Here is a 23,790-nt window from a genome sequence, read left to right as displayed (position 1 = left end):
TGAATTTGGCTTCTTGCAAGTGTTTTGTCAGGCTGTAGGAACAAGTGCATATTCTAGATAAACTTGAAAGCTACAAAGCTTTATGAGACCAGGAGTGAGGGAGTCCTCTTGAGCATTGTTTGTCGTTCCTTCACAGATTAAACTTTATCTCCGCTGCCGGAAATGGCCTTCTTTTAGAGCTCCACATCAGCATTTTTTATTTCACCATGGCTTTAAAAAGATGCAGTATTTTTTTTTATGGATCCTATCTTTGGATATGTTTAGGGTGGGGTACCTTTATTCTGCCAAGGACCATTTGGATATTTATAACATTATTCACGGGCCATACAAAATTATCAACTTAAAAATTAGCCTGCTACATTTTGTCATACGTTTAATGAAATCACCCCTAATGTCTTGGCAGGGCCAGACCAAATTATTTCGTGGCCCTTGGGCCGGATGTTCCCCACCCCTGGCTTAGAAGGTTGAAATAATTTACCAGAATTTGAGGCAGGCTTTGCCTTATTCTTGATGGAAATACTGCAGGTACTAATCCTTTGAGTTCTAGTGTTTGTACCATTGAGATCCAGAGGGTATGACATTTAAAGAAAGGCAACCAAATCAGTGGGAAATTTGCCAGTCTCCTTCGATGTGGTCCTGATTAGGACTGAAGCACAACTGGAGAGGCAGCAAGCCACTAAGCATTGCTTCTGCTCAGAAGTAAGAAGGAAGAAATTCCTACAGGGGAATTGCTGTGTTAAGGCAGTAATCTATTAGTGTCTCTTGGTGATACTCTTGTTGCTTATGACACCATATACACATGGTTACGGAAAGTTGGTCTGTCTTTGTTTTCCTCTATGGGGGGGACATTAAGTAACGAGGCCACCTGTCTGTTGTTGCTCACCCAGTTGCATCTGATCCACTGGAACTCCACCCTGTTTGGCAGTATTGACGAGGCTGTGGGGAAGCCGCATGGAATCGCCATCATCGCTTTGTTTGTTCAGGTAAATGGTCTCCTATGATTGTTGAATTGTTCAAATGCTTGTTTCCAATTCATTTTGCAAGATATATATATACTTACGAAATGATCACCATGATAAGTCTCTAATAATCATCTGTCACCACACAAAATGTTTACAGTAATATTGACTGTATCCCCATGCTGTATCCTGTACCCTTCTTACTTATTTATTTTCTAACCGGAAGAGCGTACCTCTTAATCCCCTTCACCTTTTTTGCCCATACCTCCACCCCTCTGCCCCCAGAAAACCATCAGTTTGTTCTTTGTATCTGAGCCTGTTTCTGTTTTATTTGTTTGTTTTAGAATTCACATATAAGTGAAATGATACAGTATTTGTCTTTCTCTGTCTGACGTATTTTATTCAGCCTAATACCCTCTAGGTCTATCCATGTTGTTGCCAATGGCAAGATTTCTTTTTTTTTAAATATATTTTTATTAATTTCAGAGATGAAGGGAGAGAGAGAGAGAGAGAGAGAGAGAGAGAGAGAGAGAGAGAGATGATGAGAAAGAATCATTGATGGGCTGCCTTCTGCATGCCCCACACTGGGGATTTGAGCCCGCAACCCAGGCATGTGCCCTGACTGGGAATTGAACTGCAACCTCCTGGTTCATAGGTTGATGCTCAACCACTGAGCCATGCCAGCCAGGCAAGATTTCATCCTTTTTTATGGCTGAGTAATATTCCTGTGTGTGTGTTTAATAATATATATTACATCTTCTTTATCCATTCATCTATCAATAGTCACTTAGTTGGCATACATATCTTGGCTATTGTAAACAATACTGCAGTAAAATTAGGGTTGCATATCTTTTCTAATTAGTGTTCTCATTTCTTTTTGGATATATACCGAGAAGTGGTATTGCTAGATCATATGGTAGTTCTATTTTTAACATTTTGAGGAGCTTCCTGTTATGCCCAGATTTCAAGATTCCCAAGAGCCCACCAGGGAGCCAGCGAGTCCGATGCCAAAGCAAAGAGTCCTTTATTTCAAACCTAGGTCTGGCTCCCCCACCCTCCTTACTGACACAGCAGCAGGTGGCAGAGAGAGGCCTAGCCCGAGGGAACGAGGAGTTTTATAGGGGGGTGGAGAGGTGACTGTGGGTCCTGCCGATTGGCCAGGTGCAAGTCGGTGTCTTGTTACACAGGATGTGGTCATCTCCATGGCGTGCACTTCCCTTGATTATCATTGGTTAGTCCAGAGAAATCCTGGGTGTGGCTAACAGAGGCTTGGGCTTCCGGGAAGAAGCCTTGCTGAGCACATGGCTCTGCCCAAAAATGGAGGACCCAGGGTAAGATGGAGGGCGTAGTCCTCGCCCTTTCACTTCCATACTATTTTCTGTAGTGGCTGCACCAATTTACAATGCCACCAACAGTGTACAAGGGTTCCTTTTTGTCCACATTCTTGTGAATACTTGTTATTTATTATCTTTTAGATAATAGCCATTCTGACAGGTGTGAGGTGGTATCTTGTGGTTGTTTTGATTTGTATTTCCCTGATGATTAGTGATGTTGAGTATCTTTTCATTTGCCTGTTGGTCATCTGTATGTTATCTTTGGAAAAATGCCCATTTAGATCATCTCCCCATTTTTAAATCATATTTTTTTTTATATTGAGTTATATACATTCTTTGTATACTTTAGACACTAACCTCTTATTGGATATATTTGAAAATATCTCCTCCCATTCAATAGGTTGACTTTTTGTTTTGTTGATGGTTTCCTTCACTGTGCAAAAAGTTTTTAGTTTGATATAGTCCCATTTATTTTTGCTTTTGTTGCTCTTGTCTGAGGTGACAGATCCAAAAAAAAATATTGCTATGACTGATATCAAAGAGTCTATTGACTATGTTTCTTCTAGGAGTTTTATGGTTTCATGTCTTACTTTTAAGCCTTTAATACATTTTTAGTTCATTTTGTATACGGCATAATAAAGTGGTTCTGTCTCATTCTTTTGCATGTAGCTGTCCAATTTTCCCAACACTGTCAATTGAAGAGACTGTCTTTTCTCCATTGTCTATCCTTGCTTTCTTTGTCGTAGATTAATTGACCATATATGTAGGTTTATTTCTGGGCTCGTTACAGTGTTCCTTTAGTCTACGTGTCTGTTTTGGTATGAGTACCATCCTGTTTTGATTATTTTAGCTTTGTAGTATACTTTGAAATTAGGAAGCATGATATCTCTAGCTTTGTTCTCCTTTCTCAAGATTGCTGTTTGGGGTCTTTTGTAGATGTTTTTGTTTGTGGGAGGAGATGAGCTCAGGGTTTTTCTATACTGCCATCTTGAACTGGGACCCAGAGTATTTGTTGGTCTCCCTTAAATTTTAGTAGTGGTGACATTAAACACATGTACAGAGAACACTGGCAATTTAAAAGTAGGGAACTTGGTCTTTGCGGGTCATGAGAGAGCAGTCATAGTCATTAGTAGAAACTGGTTCATTTACTTGTTAGATATTTTTTTCAGAGTGCCATTGAGGGCCTTGGGAGAAATGATTTAAAAAATGTGTTCTGAAAGCAGAGGAAAAAGAATTTGAAAATATTTGTGGACTCTGGCTTACTGCAAAATCTAAGAAAAATCAATAATGCAATCCTGTAGTGGATTTCTTTTGTTCTTTGCTATTAATAATTTTCACTCCGAGATGATTTGAAGTGCCTTATAGAAAACATGGATAAAATAAGACGGGCAAAGACCTTGATAGATATAGTTAATATAAAGTTGGGATTTGATCTCTGTGGTGGACAAAGTATATTATATAAATTGAGTGAAATGTACAAAAGTGGACCATATGCTTTCAGAGGTAAAAATTTAATCGAAGGTGAATGATGGCCAGAGGGAAGGAGGGGCAGAGGCAGTGGGCAAAGTGGGGTGTGGGGGTAGGGACATGTGTAGTTGTGTCAAAAATAAAAATATAAAAATAAAGTTATAAAAACAAAACAAAAAATATACCCCCCAAATGAATCTAATTCCTAAGATGAATCTTTTTAACTTTGTCGTATTATATACTTGATGTGAAAGAAGACTTAGAGGTGAAGGAAACCCTGGACATTTTAGCCTTCTTCCTCCTCTATCTTACAGAAGAGAAATGAAGGGCCAGAGAGGTCAAGTCAGTGTTTATAGTCACACAGCGATTTAATGTCACCAGTTGGCACCAGAAACCATTCTTCCACTCTGTTGTTTCAGTGTCTCATTCTTTAAAAAAAATAAAAGTAGGAATACCAATGACCAAGGGGTCATATACGGAAGGGAAGGCACAGTTAGAGCATTGGGTGGAAAGCCAAGACTTTTGAAACCAGCATGAGTATTTCCAGGAACACGCTCAATATTGGAGGCAAGGGGAAGTCTGAGAGCATGCATACTTGTTCTAACTTTCCATACATTTGCTGTGAGGAAAAATTCTGGTTATCTCTGTGACAGTGCCTTTCAGGAGAAAGTAAAATTACACAAACTTGAAAGCAAAATTTCATGAAGGAAAAAAGGACTGATAAGGATTGTTAGTTGGAGCAGAGAGGAGAGGGACTGTAGTTCACCCAGGGTGTCACACTTGGGTGAGAAAATGGGGGAAAGGGGACTCAGGGCAGTGAGTATAGATGTCCCTTTCGAGGAGTTTGACTCAAGAAAAGAAAGACAAAAGGGATAATAACTTGGGGATGTACAGTGAAGGCCCGTTTGTTTCATTTTTGAGATTTGCCTGTGTTTTTATTCTGAGCAAAAAGAGGTAGTGAGGGTGTAAGGTTTAAAAATACTGGCAAGAAAGGGGATAATGGACATAGGAAAGTCCTGGAGGGGGCAGGAGGGCATGGGATGGAGAGCATATGGCATATGTATATGGACTAACCTTGGGTAACCGCCCTTTATTCAAAATAGAGGCCCAAAGGAAGAGGTGGGTAGAAAGGGGATGAATTTGTAGGTGGAAAAGGAAGGAAATTAGGGAAGTTCATGCCTGATGACCTTTATTATCTCTGAGAAAGGAAAGCAAAATTATTTATAGAGCAAAGGAAATGTGGGTTTGGAATTGGGTTTTGGAATAGCCCAAAGAAGAATGATAATAGACTTGACAGTTGGTGTGGGAGACCCACATGAGCCTGGTTATCTCAGATTGTACAGGACAGTGTACTGTGGATGGTTCTCAATCCAGGTAGAGGAGCAGAGGATTCTAGAAAATTGTTCCACTGATCTGTTACATAGCAGATGATTCAGGAGGACAAAAGGATTAGAAAATGGAGAGTGTTTGCAGAGATGTCAGTCAGTATAGACAGGAAGGGAAGGAGACCAAACCAAGAGTCTCCTAAGAGTTGGCTCCTTGCGCTCCATTAATGGGAAGAGAGGCAAGAGGGGAGAGCTGGACAGGTGAGAAGTTTTCAGAGTGAAAACAAATCCAGGGTGCGTTCCCAGGGTGGTTTGCAGAGGTAGGATGGGGCTGAGGGTAAAGAAACATGCCAGGAGGGGACGGGTCACTAGCGTGGATGATGAAGTCCTCCAGAGTGAAGGCAGGGGGTGATGACTGCGCGGGAGTGACCAGTGCGTCAGTAAATGACAAGAAGAAAATGGTAGCGACAGTGGCAGATGGTCCACTCAGAGGACAGCCTATGCGTATGGGCCTGACGGTAGCAGCCAGGGCACTGACCACAGCTTCAGTCTCATGTGAGGGAGCTGCACAGTGTCCAGTCCAAGCCTGGGAGAGCTGTGACCTTGTGTGGACCCGAGGGCGTCCACATAGACCAGGAGGTGGTAGAAGAGCTTGTCAAAGATGCGGAATTACCCTATCTCAGAGGGCATAGTGCAGTGGTTCTCAACCTTCTGGCTCTTTAAATACAGTTCCTCATGTTGTGACCCAGCCATAAAATTATTTTCGTGGCTACTTCATAACTGTCATGTTGCTACTGTTATGAATCGTAATGTAAATATCTGATATGCAGGATGGTCTTAGGCGACCCCTGTGAAAGGGCCGTTCGACCGCCAAAGGGGTCGCGACCCACAGATTGAGAACCGCTGGCCTAGTGGGAAATGAGGGGAGGTGGAAAAATGCAAGGCAATGAAGAGCTGAAATTCCAGGAGAGGAAAGTGACCAGAGGGCTTGCCTTTTGGGTGGTGGTGAAAGATGGAAAAGGTGAGAGGTAAGAAGTGAATTGGTCTCCTAGCTCCTGGTGGACTCTTGGCACCAGGTGTGTTGTCACCTCGGTTACTGTAGATTTTAGGGGTTGGGGTGTGCAGAGTGTCATCTGTACTTGCTTTTTGGTGCTTATAACCTCTGCAGATAAAAATCTGGCAGAGAAGGAAAGGAAAGAGATGGGATAGTAGCTTGAGTTTGTGGCTGGATACAAAGCTTTGCCCACAAAGTGAAGAACCTCTATAGACAGAAGGGGCCAGTGATAGTTATTGAGTGCTGCTATATGTAAGAACGTACTTGATGCTGTATGGCTTTCTGAGTAAGAACAATATGGGTGATATTAATTGACTTACTTTGCACTATGCCCTGTTCTAAGGTATCTGTTTGGTTTAGTCTTATCTTCAACCCCATCGCTTTTATCCTCCGCACTGTATAGATGAGGCATAGAGGTTAAGTAAACTTGCTCAAGGCTGAAAAATGAGTCAGAGTCAGAACTCAGGCATCCAACCCACATGACCTTGCTCCTGAACCACTACTTTATGTGGCCTTTCAACATTCACATGCGGGCTCTTCGGAGTTATCATGTGACGGAGATGCAGGAAATGAAAACAGCTCTAGGCACAGACATCCAAATGCTACACCACAGTTAAACCATTAAAACAAAGGAGGGCCCATGTCGGCTTTTGCACTCAGGAACTCAGTTGCCTCAGGTATTTTTTTCACCAGAGAATTTATTTTCTGTTTTTAGAGCCTACCTCAGGAATGGCAAACACTTGGAAAGTAAAGTCTTAATTATTGTTAACTGATTGGCATATCTTAGATTGTGCAGATTTCGTCTCTCTTTTCTTTCCTCCTTGATGCCTTTCCACTAGCATGTTTCACAGTTGATTCACATAGAGAGAAACAGAGAATACAAACATGCTGCTAGCTATTCTGGCACCGTAGAGGTCATTCCCTAGAAACTTAGGTGGAAGAGAAAAAGAGTGATAGCAATGATTTTCTGAGATTATAGATCCTCTCCCCTATCAAGGTGTCCCATTATCCTGGGCCAGTGAAACTTGGTTGAAAAGTGGAAATCAGATTGCACTTATAATTTTTAAATGTAAAGTCAAGAATACTTAATGTAAGATTTTTTTTTAAAGTCTCAGGTTCCTTGGAGCATTGCATACAAGAAAAAGATGTCATGATATATAATGTTTTAACATAAAAAGTCATGAGCAGCATATTATTATTTGAGAATACAAAGGTGATTATAGAAATTATGTGCAGTTGTAATCAAGAAATGTCCTGATGTTGGTGACTTTAGCCTATAAAAGCACATACCCACTTTTCTGAGTTAATGAAATTTTTCAACGTTGATAAAATCTTTATAATAATGATCTAGACATGTCAGATATACTAGTAAATATGGGAGGGTTTGGGCATGTGATGAGGAATTTTCACTCAGAAGTATCCTTGAAACTTTTGTATTGCTGTGTTAGATGATTTGACATATTTGCAGCCTTGTACACAGCATGATGAATTTAGATGGGTTCTTGGACATTTCCAAGAACATATCTGATATTTGATTGTGCTGTAGCTTCTGTTACAGCTTCAGTTACCTTCAGTGAATGTTTCCCCGGTTATTCATGAAAAGGTCATTGATTTATTCCCCAAGAAGGAAATTCAAGTGGACTTGATCCTCACTACTATAATTAGTTATTTTGAGCAAAAGCTAAGTATTCAATACTTTTGTGGTTAATAGCATATGCTTTATATATTTCAGATAGGAAAAGAACATGTAGGCCTAAAGGCTGTGACTGAAATCCTCCAGGATATTCAGTATAAGGTAAGTCACCGTTTTAAAGAAATTAAAAATCCTGGTTGTCTAAGAGGTCGATCTCCAAAGGCCACCCTCAGGCTGGAGGATTCACTAAATGGACTCACAGAAAAGCTGTTATTCTCATGGTTGTGGTCTATTGCAGCAGAAGGAAACAGGTGAAAACCCAGTGCAATGAAAGGCTCATGGGCATAAGTCAGGAGAAACCAGGCATAGGTTTTGGGTAGAGTGGCATGGCGACACCCCTATTCTCCCAGGAGTGATGTGGCATAACACGTATGAGGTATTTATTGCCAACCAGGGAACCTTACTTGACCTTGGTGTCTAGGGTCTGCATGTCTGTGTGACTGACCTCAGCCATTCTGACCCCAGTCCTTCCACCATGACCCTCTGCTGAACTAGACATTCATCATAAGTCACATTATTAGTCAACTTATCTGGTCAAACTGGTACAACATGGGCCAAGGCCTCCGGCACACACAACACTTTTTAAGGCAGAATATTCCCAGGGCTCAGAGATGGTCAGCCAAGAGCCAGCCAAGGGCCAGCCTTTTTTTTTTTTTTTTTTTTTTTTTAACAGATATTTCTTTAAAAAATATTTTTTTGAAAAAAATGTGTTGTTGTTTTACTTTTCCATTACAGTTGACATACAATTTTATATTGACAAGGGCCAGTGTTGAAGACAGGCCATTTTTTGAAATGTGAAGATTTGAGCAACCCAGGCCTGCTGGGTGAACACTTTCCGCCCAGAAAGTTGTGTAAACAAAACGAATAAAAACTATGGCAACCTTACCTCACAGTACTTAGGTAAAAAAAAGAAAAGAAAAATAAAGACAAGTACACATAAGCCATAGGATAATGTATTTCATAGAAGGTGATGAAGATTGATTTGACCCTGCAGTGACTCAGCCTAGCATTGCTGGGAAGCCAAGTTCTGTTGTAAACAGTACCTGTATGCTTCCATTAAGTCAATAGAATTCAGTGGCCTTGGAGGCGACCCAAGCCAATTCTGAAATCCATCTGGGAATGAAGTCTGATTAGCTCTACACTAGCACAAGCCCATTGCATCTTGAACCAGACAAGAGCCTCTCACAGAGATCTGAGCGGCTCAGAACGAATTCAGGCACCAAGGGAAAGCACTGAGTAGTCAAAGGAGCTGGTAAAAAAGGGTGTGAGGACACATTTTTCACTGACATTTGTCTGATAGAAATTTGGTGGAGAAATTTTCCTGTATTTCTTCAGCTAATATGACATAAGTCAGGAGGATGGTGGGAGGCAAGTAAGCTGGATTCTTTTTTTAAAAAATACGTATATTTTTATTGATTTTTTTAGAGAGAGGAAGGAAGAGGGATAGAGAGATAGAAACATCGATGAGAGAGAAACATCATTTGGCTGCCTCTTGCACGCCCCCCACCTGGGATCGAGCCCACAACCTGGGCATGTGCCCTCTTGGTTCACCAGTTGATGCTCAACCACTGAGCCACACCGGTCGGGCAAGCTGGATTCTTTAATGCAGTGGTTCTCAATTTTCCTAATGCTGCGACCCTTTAATACAGTTCCTCATGTTGTGGTGACCCCCAACCATAAAATTATTTTCGTTGCTACTTCATAACTGTAATTTTGCTACTGTTATGAATCGTCATGTAAATATCTGATATGCAGGATGTATTTTCATTGTTACAAATTGAACATAATTAAAGTATAGTGATTAATCACAAAAACAATATGTAATTATATATGTGATTTCCGATGGTCTTAGGCGACCCCTGTGAAAGGGTCATTTGACCCCCAAAGGGGTCTCGACCCACAGGTTGAGAACCGCTGCTTTAATGAGTCAAAGGGTCTCTGAAAGTGAGGAAGAGGAGATGTAGAGGTTAGGCATTAATTCTCTCTATTATGTCTGCATGCACAAAGTAATCTTGTAAGAGATATCCAACTGCTGTGACATGTCTGTCTGCTTCAAAGGCCTGAGCAATTTAAATAGCACTATTTACAATACTGGCCATTAATATGACTATTGAATAAGGACACAAATACTTTCTTTTTTCCCCTAAATAAATTTTTATGGATTTCAGAGAGTAAGGGAAAGGGAGAGAAGAGAGAAATATCAGTGATGAGAGAGAATCATTGATTGGCTGCCTCCTGCACGCCCCTCACTGGGGGTCAAGCCCGCAACCTGGGCATATGCCTTGACCAGCAATCAAACCTTGAGCTCTTGGGTCATAGGTTGACACTCAACCACTGAGCCACTTCGGCCAGGGACAAATATTTTCTTTGAAAATGAAATTTAGCTTTGATAAAAATGGATTGAAAGAGAATGTTTTCATGTGAGTGACAGATCTCTCTCTCTGGAGGAGGAGATCTAAGAGCTGAAATACCAAGTCCAAATGGGACAAAATGAGAATTTGGGAGGCAGGTTGTGATGCCAAGTTCAAAGTACCAGGAGGAAAGTCAAGTCAAAATAATTACCTAAGCCAGGGTTCACGCATTTTACTCCAAGGCCCAAGTCTCTGGTATGGATGTGCTAGGAGCAGGAAAAGTAGGTGACGGGACAGACAGACACTAGATAGGCAATTGTACATTTCACACCAGGAATTACAGGGAAAACTGAACTGTGGTAGAAAAGGAAATAGCATAGACTCAGAGCAGCAGTGTCTTGTTGGACCCAGTCACTGTTGTTCCAATGAGAAGATAGAAGGAGACACAAATCTGTGGGGTCCAGTGATGTCCTTTAGAAAAGATGTCAACTGGGTTTCTTTAGTGCTAATAACTCTTTTATTGTAAAATTAAGACATTTTATGTTAACATGGGATATATATATTTTTTATTTTTTAGGGGAAGTCTAAAATAATACCCTGCTTTAATCCTAACACTTTATTACCAGGTAAGTGTACATGGATGAATTGTATAAAGATGAATTTTAACTATGGCTATGCATTTATTGCTTTCCTCAGAATATATAACTATGTATTACTAGTTAATAAAGGTTTCTGTGGTAGGTACCCCTTACCTAAACACAGGAGTAAACCTTTTGAAATACTTTACCACTAGTTTCATTAATCATGAAGGGTTTCCTTTTTGTAAAAATTGCTACCCCTGTGTAAGCACCAGCATAATAACGTAACCTTGGTATACTTCTAGAATTGATCAGTGAAGTTTTTATTAATCTATAGAGTGAAATAAACTTTACATCTAATTTTATAAGGTAACCTCTTTCCAATGATACTTAGCTATTAATTCTGATTACTTAGGTCTTCCCTAATAGGTAGGGATTGTGTATAAAATACTCAGAATATAATTTGTAGTTAAAGGCTATTTTGTACAAAATTTTGGTCTTTACAAATCTCTACCCAAATTATGTGAAATTTCTTGGTGTTTCAAATGTAACCAAATAGGTTGATGCATCGTATCTTCTATTTTCTACATTTAATTGCTCTACAACAGCGACCCCTGAAAATACATCCTGCATATCAGATATTTACATTACAATTCATAACAGTAGCAAAATTACAGTTATGAAGTAGCAACAAAAGTAATTTTATGGTTGGGGGTCACCACAACATGAGGAACTGTATTAAAGGGTCGCGGCATTAGGAAGGTTGAGAACCACTGTTCTACAACAAACCAAACATTTACCCATCATATTTAATCATGAATTTCTCTAATACAGAGCTAAAGATTTTCATAATAATAGTTTATTTTATCCTATCATAACATGCTTTTAAAAAGTTGTTGTTAAAAAAGCAATACAGATAGAAGTAGCTAGAGCAGAATGGTTAAAAACACTGGCTTTGAAGCCAGAATGCTTTGGTTGGAATCCTGGCTCTGCCAGTTATTAGCCCAATGACTTTGGGCAAATTATGTAACCCTTTGTGATTCAGTTTCCCCATCTGACAAGTTATGCTAATAATAGGAACTATCTCATTGGTTTGTTGTAAGGGTTAAATGAGTTAATGTTGAATAGTTTCTCCCATGTAGCAAGCTTTGAATAAATATTGGGTGTAATTAGCTAAGTCCGCCAATAAAGTAAAAAAAACCCAACAACTATGGGTACACTTTTGCTAAAGTGACTAAATTTTACATATATGTACACATCAAGTGTATATGTATTAAGTTTATATATCAAGTTTATATAGTATATTTGGATAGAAATCACTATAAATAATGGAGGACTCATCGTGTTTCCCATCAATTATTTTCTTAATGATGATTAGTTAAGAATACACGTAAGGTTCTAGTTTAAAAATGACATCAGTGTGAGAAGTGTTATTTGGACAATTTGTAGTTTTGAAAATTATTGTGGGAGTCTCAAAATTATGATTAATTAACTTGTCTTTGTGTGACATGCCCACGTGGTTGCACAGATCCTCTGCTGCGTGATTATTGGGTGTATGAAGGCTCGCTCACTATTCCACCTTGCAGTGAAGGTGTCACCTGGATATTATTCCGATACCCTTTAACTATATCCCAGCTACAGGTGAGTGCGGTACCTTAAGTCTTTTAGAGTGAAGTTCTGTGTTAAAGGTTACATTTTGTTTCTGTAAAAGGGAAATGTCTGTTTTATGTTTTAACTCTCTTTAGATCAGTCGCTTCTTTGCAGATGAAAGTTAAATGTCTCGAACTTGTGAAAGCAATTGAAAGGTCAAGGATGAACAAAACCCAGCCATCCTTTATGATCTGTATTTTAAAAGTCAGTTTTTATGGAGTAAATAGAAGTCACTGAAATAGTCAAACTTTTGATTAGTCTAGTTATTCCTTTATGGGGGTTTTCTCAAGCATGGAGAGGAGAAAGGTCTTGGGAGTATAGTGAGAATGCTGGTTATTTCTGTAAGTCACACGTGGGCTTTGAAATAGCTCTTCTTATGCTAGCACAGGAAGAATATGTATGAAGAAGGATGAGGTATTTAGAAAGAATACCTGGGAAGTTCTGGATTGTTCCATAACCCCACTTTTGGTCACCTCCCTCCCCCACTGTGGGCTCTGAATAGGCGCTATCGATGCTAACGCACAGGGAAGTAACCTGGTGGAGAATGAGGCAGCATAACTATAATGTTTTTAAACAGGGACTTTGATATTATTATAAAAGAGGTACTGTACATGTCTCCTATTCTCCAGGGATCGATGGGATCTCTCTTCTGGAAGGCTGTATTTTTCCTTCATGATGAACCTCAAAAGCCTTGAGCAATACTCTATAGCAAGCATGTCAAACTCGCGGCCCGCGGGCCACATGCCTCGTTTATTTGGCCCGTGTTAGCCTTTGAGTTTGACATGCTTGCTCTACATAAACTAAGTTTTCTTTAATAATATTTTATTATATTCTCTGCCATTTTATAAGTTCACATTTATTGAGTTTATGGTTGTAAATATTTAGAGTTTGGGATACGTATGAGACATCCACGAAGGGGGTATAATATATAGGTGGTGGTTGAAGCCATGGTGTAGAAGAGGAGAGGAAAGAAGTGGTGCAGAGAACGGAGACGGGCAGTCCTAAGGGGCACACCTTGGAAGAGTTGCCCCCAGGGAAGGTTTGAGAATTTTGAAAGTCAGGAGGTTGATGTGATGTGTGGGAGCCAGGGGAGGTGTGAAGTTCAAGAAGGAGGGAGTAGAGAGATGAAGAGTATCAGACTCTGAGCACACATTAAGTTAAAGACTGAAAAGTTTAATTGGATTTAGCCACAGGGAGAGATCTCAGAATTGGGGATGAGATCGAAGAAGCTACAGTCATGTGTATTTAGCATTACAGTTTTTTAGGGGTAGTTTTCTTTAAAAGTGGTAAAAAATTTTAGTGAAAAATAAAGTTTTTCTCTATAACAATAAATTTCTATTTTTTAAAAAACTAAGGATTAACCTTGCTGAGCCACAAGAAAGAAAATTCTCAGTTTCACTTAGAATTCCATTAAGGATTTTCTTGCTAGTCTGGTGTTGGGAATGTTAATGTTGAGCCGCATTCTGAATGTTACCTGATGTTCTGTACACATGAGATATAATGTTTTACTCTCACATTGACCAGTGTGTTATGCTAAACTCCAGAGATACTGCATTGTGCCTTTGGCTCTCACTGGCTTCAAAGAAAACCTTGCTTTGTGTCATCCCTCTAAGTAAGGCCAGTGACAGTCTAACTCTGGCTCACTAAGTCATGTTCCTCGATAAAGGGGAGCCGAAGCCAATAATCTCACCTGCTCTGGAAAATAGGTGACTTTTGCCCTGGTGGTGAGAGCATTGGCCTGTGCACTGGAGGGTCTCCGGTTCGATTCCCGGTCAAGGGCATGTACCTGGGTTGCAGGTCTGATCCCCACCCTCAGTAGGGGTGCTTGTGGGAGGCAACCAACTGATGTGTCTCTGTCACATTGATGTTTCTCTCTCACTCCTTCTCCCCCTCTCCTCTTCCTTCTATCTTTAGAATCAATGGAAAAAATATCCTCACTCCTTGAGTGAAGATTTAAAAAAAAAAGAAAGTAGGAATATAGATGACTTTTTAGTAGCTTTTCAAGAGAAAAAAATTTAGGTGCAGTTAGCACAAAGCTCCCTCCCTATAGCATCTGTTCAGAGGGCAGCAGTGTTAAAATGTGAACACGTGTGCGCACAGAGGCATGTGTATTAAAATGCAATTTATAGTGATTTAGAAAAAAGTTATAATCTTAAGAGTATATAAATCAGTCTGTTCTTGACTTACGTGTCTCACTGTTGCTGCTCATACAATTTCAGAGAAAGCAGAGCCAACATAGAAACAGTCTAGAGAAAATAGTAAAAATGAGAATCTGAACCAAGAAAAATTGAGGTCTCATATTATTGCACTTAAGAGCAGAAAAAGAGATAAAGATTGAGAGAATGAGAATTGATATATAAGATAAAAGGAATGGCGAATGGCAGGTGGAGTCTCTACATAGCTGGTGATATTGAGAAATATGGAACTTGTATTGAGGAAAAAATGTTTCATCTTACATCATAGGGTTAACATATGTGATTAAGCTGCTGGTATTAGTATGGAAACAATTGCTCTCTCAAATACATAATCTACCACAGGGTAATAATGCCTGCACCAGCCACATTAACCCCTAGAGTGCTGGGGAGTGCGATTGCGCTCCTCCTGCAGTATCACTATTAGATGCTTGTAGTTCACTCTTTATTGACAGATGGCACCTAAGTGCAGATTACTTATGATGCCGAATGTTTGTAGTTCTAAAATTGACCGCTGGCATTTATCTGCCTAATTTTTCACAGGTACTACAATTTTATGAAGTTGTAGCCCTAAAGCTTCGAAATGGTGTCCAGTTCTAAGTCTGCTTTTATTTGTGGTGATGATATTGCTAAATATGTCAGTTATTGCTGTGAAGATGACGATTTTCTAGAAGATATTGGAGAAGGGTGTCCCTCTATTTTAACATGATATGTTTTGTTCAAATTTTTTTTCTACTAGTATTTTATAATACAATCAGCAAACAATATGTGTCAAAGATGAAAACAAATGTAGTAAAGGTTTCATTAAGTTTTTGAATATGTAACTTCATTTACTTGCGATTCATAATTTTTTTCCTGAACTGTTGTAAAATCAGCAAAAATGCCTTGGCAATTTTAGCGTAGTTCCTAGGATATTGGTTGTCACTCAAAGGGTTAAAGAGACAAGCTCCAAGTCATAATGCTCTCCTGTGAAGTGCACAGCAGCTGAGCTGGAGGCAAGGAGGAGTTTTCTGCTGAAGTGTACGGCTGACAATTGCACCCATTGTGGAACATCCCCTCTTCCTGAGAACCAGGGAGTCTAGACTCTGGAACTGGAAGTGCCTGCTTAGTTGAAGTTTTCACATTATACTTGGTGAGCATACCAAATGCTAAGGAAAACACACACAATTGGATGGATTTGAATGAGTGTAATTTTCTTTTTTTTTAAATATATTTTATTGATTTTTTACAGAGAGGAAGGGAGAGGGATAGAGAGTTAGAAACATTGATGAGAGAGAAACATTGATCAGCTGCCTCCTGCATACCCCCCAGTGGGGATGTGCCCGCAACCAAGGTACATGCCCTTGACTGGTATCGAACCCGGGACCCTTGAGTCCGCAGGCTGACGCTCTATCCATTGAGCCAAACCGGCTAGGGCTGTAATTTTCTTTTTTTTTAATGATCAATCACTACTAAATGACTTTAAGCAAAACAGTGTTCTAAGCGTTAGGAAGCCAAAGTAAAAAAATTTTTTTTTCAGCTTTATTGTTATGTTTGGAACTGAGATTCCATGAACATACTAATGTCATTGGATCCAACACCAGAAATTGTAAGACATAGAGCCATTAAAATATGAACAATACTCAGAATTAATAAAATGTGGTATTTTGATATAATAGCATATGTACAAGTATGTGCACACACTTAAACGCACACACGTGCATAGACACGGATTGATCATTAAGTATTACTCTCTTCTTCCTGTTTCCCCCCTTTTTCCTGCATTCCCCCCCCCCCGACTAATCTACTTCTATTTCTTAACTTACCTATCACCTCAAGTCTGTCTTTGTTATTTCCTGTCCCTTTCTACATCAAATAACACCAATGAAACAAAAGATAATGGATTATGTCCATTGTTTTTCACTGTGTGGATCTATGTCTGTTAGAACTTGGAAAACCATTTTCAATTTTGTTTCTTTTCATCTTGCCTCCTCTTCATCCTGCCCCATTCCCTCTTTCCTGTGGATTGAAGGCATGGTGTGTGCCTGGCCTGGGGCCTGGGAGCACACCTGGCCCTGGATGGCTGAGAAGGTCTAATTACGCCCAGGACTCCTCAGCAGGCCTTTCTTGTTCTTGTGTTCCTCATGGGATTTGAGGGGCTGTTAACCCTAAAACCAAGTTGTTGCAGGGCCACAGCATGGTCATGTTTGAAAATGAGTTCAAGTGCTTTGGAACGATTGTTGTAAATGGTTGCCTGTATCCGTGATTCTCAAACAGTCTCCTGGAGGTTGCTGGGCCTGTCTCCAGATTTGCTGGCTCAGGAGGTCTGGGCAGGAACTTATTCCAGGAAGCACACTTTGGGAACCACTGTTTTTTATCTACCGGCAGTTATCTCCAGCTGTAATTTCGACCAGCACTCCAGCACCAGAATGCCGTTTCTGACAGCTGGCACTAGGCCAGCCCTGTCCAATGGAAACATGATATGAGCCAACTACTAGATTAAAATGTCTAGTAGCCACAGTAAAAAAAAAGTCAAAATAAAAGGTGAAATTAATTCAGGTAGTCTATTTGAACACAATTTATCCAAAGTATCATTTTAACATGTAATCAATATTAAAAAATCACGGATATGATTTTTTGCATTCTTTTTTCACACTGACTTTCAGAGTATTCTGCACTTCAGCAGATCTCAGCTTAGACTAGTGGCATTTCAAATGCTCAGTGGCCACATGGGGCAGGTGGCCACTGTGTTGGACAGTCCAATTCTAGGACTTTCTCTCTCCTCTGAGACTCCCTCTTTCCTTTCTTAAAATGCACTATTTTTAGGCACTTGCGGGAAATTTTGTATATATTTCCTGAGTGTCTTTCATGATAGAGAGCACATCCCCTGTGGTTATATACTCTGTAAATGTGTAATTTCTGAGTAAGTTTCAGTATGTGTGGCTTATCAGTCACGATCCTAAAGTGAGGATCGTGTGGCCGAGACCAGACTCGGGGTTGGAGTAAGAACACAGTTTCCATCAATGTTCTGGGGAAAGGACGGGCTCTGAGCTCTTCCTCAAACAAGAAAAAGATCAGATTAAAGAGTAAGTGATGGAATGAGGGTTGGTGTATGGATGTGAGGTTAGTACGCGAAAGGGAAAGCGATGACTTGACAGATGGGGTAGAAGAAAATGAAACAAGCAAAAACAGCAAGGCTGCAGTACCTGAAAGGTGGATAGCTACATACAATCTCACTCTGTGTGCATACATGTAGACTGTTTCAGTACAGTTTGCTTTCGGCTTTTTTATTTGATTGCTACCGTAAGGAATTATATTATTCGAATTCACATATCACCATAGTCTGATGATAAAAGAAAATAAGATGAGAACGCCAACTTTTATGTGTTAGTTTTCTCTTTTAACATGATAACCAATGATATGTAAGTCCCAATAAGTCAGTTAGAGGATGTACATAGGATCGTGGGAACTCCTGAAAATAATTAGTGCCAAACCTCAAACCCTGGACATTAGCCCTTTAAATGCACTCACAAAGAAAGCAGCTTAACAGTTGAACTGTGAGTGAATAGCCTGGTTGGCTCATGAGTCAGTGAAGGTTGGAATAAATGTCTTAGATCAATTGGAGTGCCACCCAGGTTCAGAGAACAGTGAATATTCAGCGCTGCTGCCTTCAGAAGATGAGGATTTGTCCCTGAAGAGTGGGATCCCTCTTTTGCATTGTTTAAAAACAAATGCCATGCTCAAGTAGAGTAGCATTAAAAATCAACGAAATCACGCATACGGATATATATGATAATGATAGTCTCTCTACTGCCTGACATTTGAATTGTGTTGAAGACTTTTATCCTGGGATACTATTTTTTTAATTTCTCACTATCTCTCATTTCAGCGTGGGATAACGCAGTATGCACTTGAAACCATTTGAAGTGACTAAAGGGTTTGAGGGGTGGTTACTTCAGAAACATTGGCATTTCAGAAAGACGTGTTTTTCTCTGTCGATGTTTGAAGTCTTCAAAGTGTTGCTATGATCAGAGAAAAGCATTTCTTGTGAAATAGCTCTCTCCAAGAACACAGTGGTCTGAGACTGGCTCGCTGTTGATTCAGATCATCTCGTCTAGAAGCTGTTCTCACTGAAGGTGTGCAGGGGAGGCCTGGAGCTTGAAAGGTTTATCTTCAGTTCACAATACGTAAATATAAAGTTAACCTTGCTTTTAAAATAAGCTTCAAAGCCAATGAAAGTGGAGAATTTCTTAAAATACATTGAAGCCGTCAAGTTTCTAGTCCACGTTGCTCATCGGGGACCCTGCCTAAGGTTACAGGTTCTGGTGGCAGCTATGACATATGGTTCCATGGAAACTGAATGCGAGGAGGATGATTTTCCATTTTCTCAGTCAACTGGTTTATTGTTTTCAGTCTACTTTCTGCATATAAAATTGGAGTTAAATATTTATCCAAAATGCTAAAGGTTTGACTTCCAAAGAAGTTGCCTAGTAGATATCAAATACCATGTGCTTGGACACTATGCTGAATACTTTGCATGAAATATTCTATTTACTTCTAACACCATCTTTGCCCATACTGTCATTTCATCTCCCTCGTACACATGTGGAAACTGAGGCTTAAAGAGGTGACGTGATTTGGTTGTTGGGGTCTTAGGTGGCAGAGCCAGGATGAGAACCGGCCTTTTGATGATGAGCCCACTGCCTTCACCTTCATAATCTTCTTTTTGAAAAAGCATAGGATCCTCTCACTGACCAGGGTACCTTCCCACTCTTCCCCTAGGGAAAACTGAGTGAAATACATTCCACAAGTAAGTACAGGGGATTCTCATGCAGCCTCAGCTCCAGAAACCTCCCAGACGTGGCCTGCGGTAATTGCCACTCATATCTCTACTTGAAGACCCTGAGAAGGTCTAGTGACATTATGTAGATTAAACAACCAATTGCTCATCTGACTGGCATCTTTATATAAATACAGATACTACTTTAAAAAAAGTAGCAACGTATGCATATTTTAAGTCACTCTTGTTAATGTCTGGTAAAGGATTAATCTATATTGTTCCGCTTTTATTTTCAGATTGAAGAATTCCGCAGGCTGAGGACACATGTGAAGGGGGCAGAACTCGTGGAAGGCTGTGATGGGATTTTGGGAGACAATTTTAGACCCACGCAGCCACTTAGTGACAGAGTCATCAGAGCTGCATTTCAGTAGCCAAAGGGAACAGGAACAAGCCCGGCTTCCTCCGGTATGTGCAGGTTAAGTAAGGACGTGGGCACATGGTTGTGTAAACCTACCAGACCAGAGGTACTCTCGTGGTGATCCTGATAATTCAGCAATATGAATTTTATTTTGATAAAATTTATGACACATTCTCAAGCCCTGTTAATTTAGAAGTGAGGTGGCTTTAAGAAAAATTTCATGCATTGTTGAAAAGAATCGGCAATCCTCAGATTTTCCCACTAGAGCAGCCTTTCATTCCAAATGTTGCTTTAATACAGCTTCTCCTAAGGACAGAGAAACAGGGATATGCAAGCACCCCTTTAGTACTGTACTGTACTGTGTTGAACCCCTGAAGCTTCAGCAGTCACTGCCTCATGATGGAGGACCGTGAAGGAAGGGACTGGAGGAGTGTGTGAGCTTCAAAACTGATCCTCATTGTCTGACACAGATTTGATTGTATTGTTTTTGGGGTAGGAGATGGCAGATCTGTCATGAATGAAAATACTTGTCCTATGGAAGTGCTATTATTTGATAATTAAGAAGCACTGGTTAATAATCAGAATATGGTATTTTTTGATTGATTAAAACATAATATATATATTTTCATATATTAAATTCAATATATGGATTCCTTATATTAGCTAACAAAATAAAACATCATAAACATGGGAAAGATAAAGTCTACAAAAATGACTGTACACTGCATTATTTCTTTACCTTGTAAATTGCCTGAGTGTGTAATAGGTCAGCACATGGCCGGCAAGCCACTGCTTCCCATAAGAGAGTCGTATCTGTGGAAATAGTTTTCTAGGTAAGCAGGACAGAGCTTTCACTGTTTATTGGACCATTGGGAGTAGATAGTCACACATTAGGCGAGCGGTACAATGAGTAGAAATCTCTGGCGTCCAGGAGCTCACAGTCTCATGAGCAGGAATTGCAAAAGGTGATGATCGTTTGTCCATGTGTTTCCCAATCCAGTCTCCGTGCCTCTCTATTATTACTACACTGTATGTACCCAGTACTCCAGCCAAACTGTCTGTTTACATCTGTGATTGTGCTTTGCTCACTCAGTCCTTCCCGTCCCGCCTTTTGCCTATTGAAATCCTTGCTACCCTCTAGGCCCAACTCAAATACCACTCTCAGCAGAAATTCTCTGCTTCTCCTCTAAATTGTACCTCTCCTTTCACATTATTTCTCCCATTTAACTTTGTGTATTTCTTATTTTTTTTTGTTAGATTTCAAATTTCTTGAGGATTGAAACATGTTTATTTTACTTTGAATCCCTCATGACACATAACACTTTGTATCTTGAATGTCCGGGCAAATTAGAAGTTCCTTAGCACTATAAAATCCCATATTCCAGTCATTCATTCATTCTCAGTTTCTGTGTTAGAAACTACAGTGCCTTTCACCCTCCTAGTTTTGAAGTTGATGACCAGGCACGTTGCCTTTGGTAGGAATGAGAAGCAACTTGTAGTAACTCCATGAATGAGAACAAAGAAATGTAGCGATGGAGATTTCTGATAGTGGGAATATCTTTTGGAAAGGTCCCAAGGGGCTACTCCTTGTGGAGGAGGTAAAAATTTAATGCACTGGGGTGCCAAGGCCGGTTTGGCTCAGTGGATAGAGCGTCGGCTTGCGGACTGAGGGGTCCCGGGTTCGATTCCGGTCAAGGGCATGTACCTGGGTTGCGGGCACCTCCCCAGTGGGGGATGTGCAGGAGGCAGCTGGTCGGTGTTTCTCTCTCGTCGATGTTTCTAGCTCTCTATCTCTCTCCCTTCCTCTCTGTGAAGAGTCAATAAAATATATTTAAAAAAAAAAAATTTAATGCACTGGGGTACCTGAAGGAAGACCCTATGAGCTTGAGGATAGAAATCAAAGCGGGAAGTTAGGCAGGGCCCATTCTAGGAGGGCCTGCCAGCCATGTGTAAGCATCTTTATTTTATTGTTGATGCCTTGAGAACTTATACTGACTTTTACTCAGGGGAGTGCCCTGATCCCATGTATGTTTTCAGTAGATCACAGGGACTGAAGATCGAATGCACTAGATTATAGTGGAGGGACTTGCAGAAGTCAGCTGGGTGGCCAAGGTGAAAGACATGGAGGCTCGGATTCTGACAAGGAGCAGTGGAAGGAGAGAGACATTCATGTATGTGAGTCAGACCTTGAAGGTGATAGCTAGTGACAGATTGGATGAGGTAGAAGGGGGTGGAAATATCAAAGATAAGTTTTGTGTGGATAGAGTGTAATTGAGTGATAACAGGAAAGCTGGAGGAGTCTCTGTTTGGGATAGAAAGGAAGATAAAGAGTTGAGTTGGGATGGTAATAGCTTGGAAGCCCCGGGGGCTGGGTCATAGTGAGGTAGGGGAACCCTAATCTGCTGCCACCACTGCTCCAGCCTGTTCCACGTGGCCCATGTGGGCACCGTCTTTACCGTGATGATCCCTGGCTTCCAGATCAACCACTGGGACTTCTTTGGGCCCTGGAAGCTTACGGCAGCCAAGACCCACATCATGAAGTTGGCAGAGGTGGAGAAGTTAGCTGATGAATTGCATGTGCCATCTACCCCCGGAATGATGTTTGGTGACAACGTTTTAAGAAAGCAGCATGTTTCTGCTTTGGGATTGAGTCAATACTACAGATGTTTTAAGATGTGTAAACAACTGCCAAAGAAGCTTCAAGTAGCCTGGATGGAGGGTGAACATTCCAGGGAGGTTATTAAACCCTCCGATTGAACCTATGCAATAGATTATAAAGGAACATTACATGGAGAATCACTCAAGTTAAAGGTAAATCATATAGATACAGTGCAGTTGAAAGCCAGAGAGCAGATTAAGTTTTTTGCAGAAGTTCCCTTGTTTGAGGATGAACTTCACGATCATGGAGTTTCAAGTCTAAGTATGAAAATTAAAGTAATGCCTTCCACTTTTTCCTGCTGTTGCAGTTTTTCTTGTGAATTGATGGAGGGCTTATCAGGATGAATGACAGGAGACTTTACCACAAGGCCAACAAGACCTACACGTTATGAAAATATACATCACGAGAGAGCAAAATTGCTAATTTAGTCCACGTTTCACCTTCCCTCTTCATGGAACCTAATGGAATATCACAGTATTTACCGATCAAGGAGGCAGTTAGTGAGAAACTAATATTTCCAGAAAGAATTGATCATAACCCCACAGACTCACAAGAAAATGCATCTGTGGAGTAGAATGTGATGTACCACATACTCACCGAGGAATCTGATGGAGACCTTGGCTATGTGGATGAGGGAATTTTTATTATGCGTCTTATCTAGGTGCAGATTTTTCTGTAGCTTTAAAGGGGTAGTAAACAATAAAAAAGTTTTAGGCAGGTTCCACTCCCCGCCACCCTCCCAAAGAGAGCTGAGTTGGTGCATGTTGAATGACAGATGCCTGTCACTCACCAATAGTGGATCCACCATGAAGGTAGCTGGAATTTTGAGAGTGGAGATCAGAGAAAAGGCCTAAACTGAATATGGGGGTTGTTGGCATAGCGATTAAATATATATGTATAATGTTCTAATGCTGCATAGGCATTAATTCATTAAATGTTCATACAATCTTTGAGTCTTTACAGGTACATTAACCAAAGCGCAGAGAAGTTAGGTCAGTTGCCCAAAGTAATGCAGTTGTTCCGCGGAACTGGAAGTGGGACCCAGACAGCTGAACAGAGGTCAGAGTGTCCCCACTTTGGCTGTCTGGGTGGAGGATGCTGAGCAATGCGTGTTGCCACGGGACAAAGTTGAGCGTCAAGAGAGGAGGCAGAGATGCTATGTGATGACAGAGGCTGCAGCAGCAGAGAGGGGATGAGATTGAAGGAGACTTTAAAAAAATTGACATATACTTGACATATAACATTGTGTAAGTTTAAGGTGTACATGGCGTTGACTTGATTCACTTACATATTACAGTGTGATTACCATTGTAGCATTGGCTAACAGTGTCACATATATATCATTTCTTTT

The 23,790-nt window shown here is 40.5% G+C and overlaps 1 protein-coding gene and 1 pseudogene across 3 annotated transcripts in view; both read left to right on the top strand.

The window, feature by feature from the left end:
• Positions 1–23,790, top strand: part of CA8 (carbonic anhydrase 8) — an 83,424-nt gene that overhangs the window by 44,226 nt on the left and 15,408 nt on the right. For all 3 annotated transcript variants that reach the window (XR_004972486.1, XR_004972487.1, XM_036338320.1), the window contains exons 4-8: positions 888–983; positions 7,872–7,934; positions 10,761–10,809; positions 12,290–12,402; positions 19,659–19,827. Coding sequence is in view for 1 of the 3 variants with exons in the window: in XM_036338320.1 (XP_036194213.1) it covers positions 888–983; positions 7,872–7,934; positions 10,761–10,809; positions 12,290–12,402; positions 19,659–19,793 (456 nt within the window). In the remaining 2 variants the exon portion in view is untranslated. The remainder of the gene's footprint in view (positions 1–887; positions 984–7,871; positions 7,935–10,760; positions 10,810–12,289; positions 12,403–19,658; positions 19,828–23,790) is intronic.
• On the top strand, positions 21,646–23,013 carry LOC118670870 (annotated as a pseudogene).

Source organism: Myotis myotis, unplaced genomic scaffold, assembly GCF_014108235.1.
Source record: "Myotis myotis isolate mMyoMyo1 unplaced genomic scaffold, mMyoMyo1.p scaffold_m19_p_16, whole genome shotgun sequence".
Lineage (NCBI taxonomy): Eukaryota > Metazoa > Chordata > Mammalia > Chiroptera > Vespertilionidae > Myotis > Myotis myotis.
The sequence above is the reverse complement of the archived record's forward strand: the minus strand, read 5'-3'. Positions and strand labels throughout refer to the sequence as shown.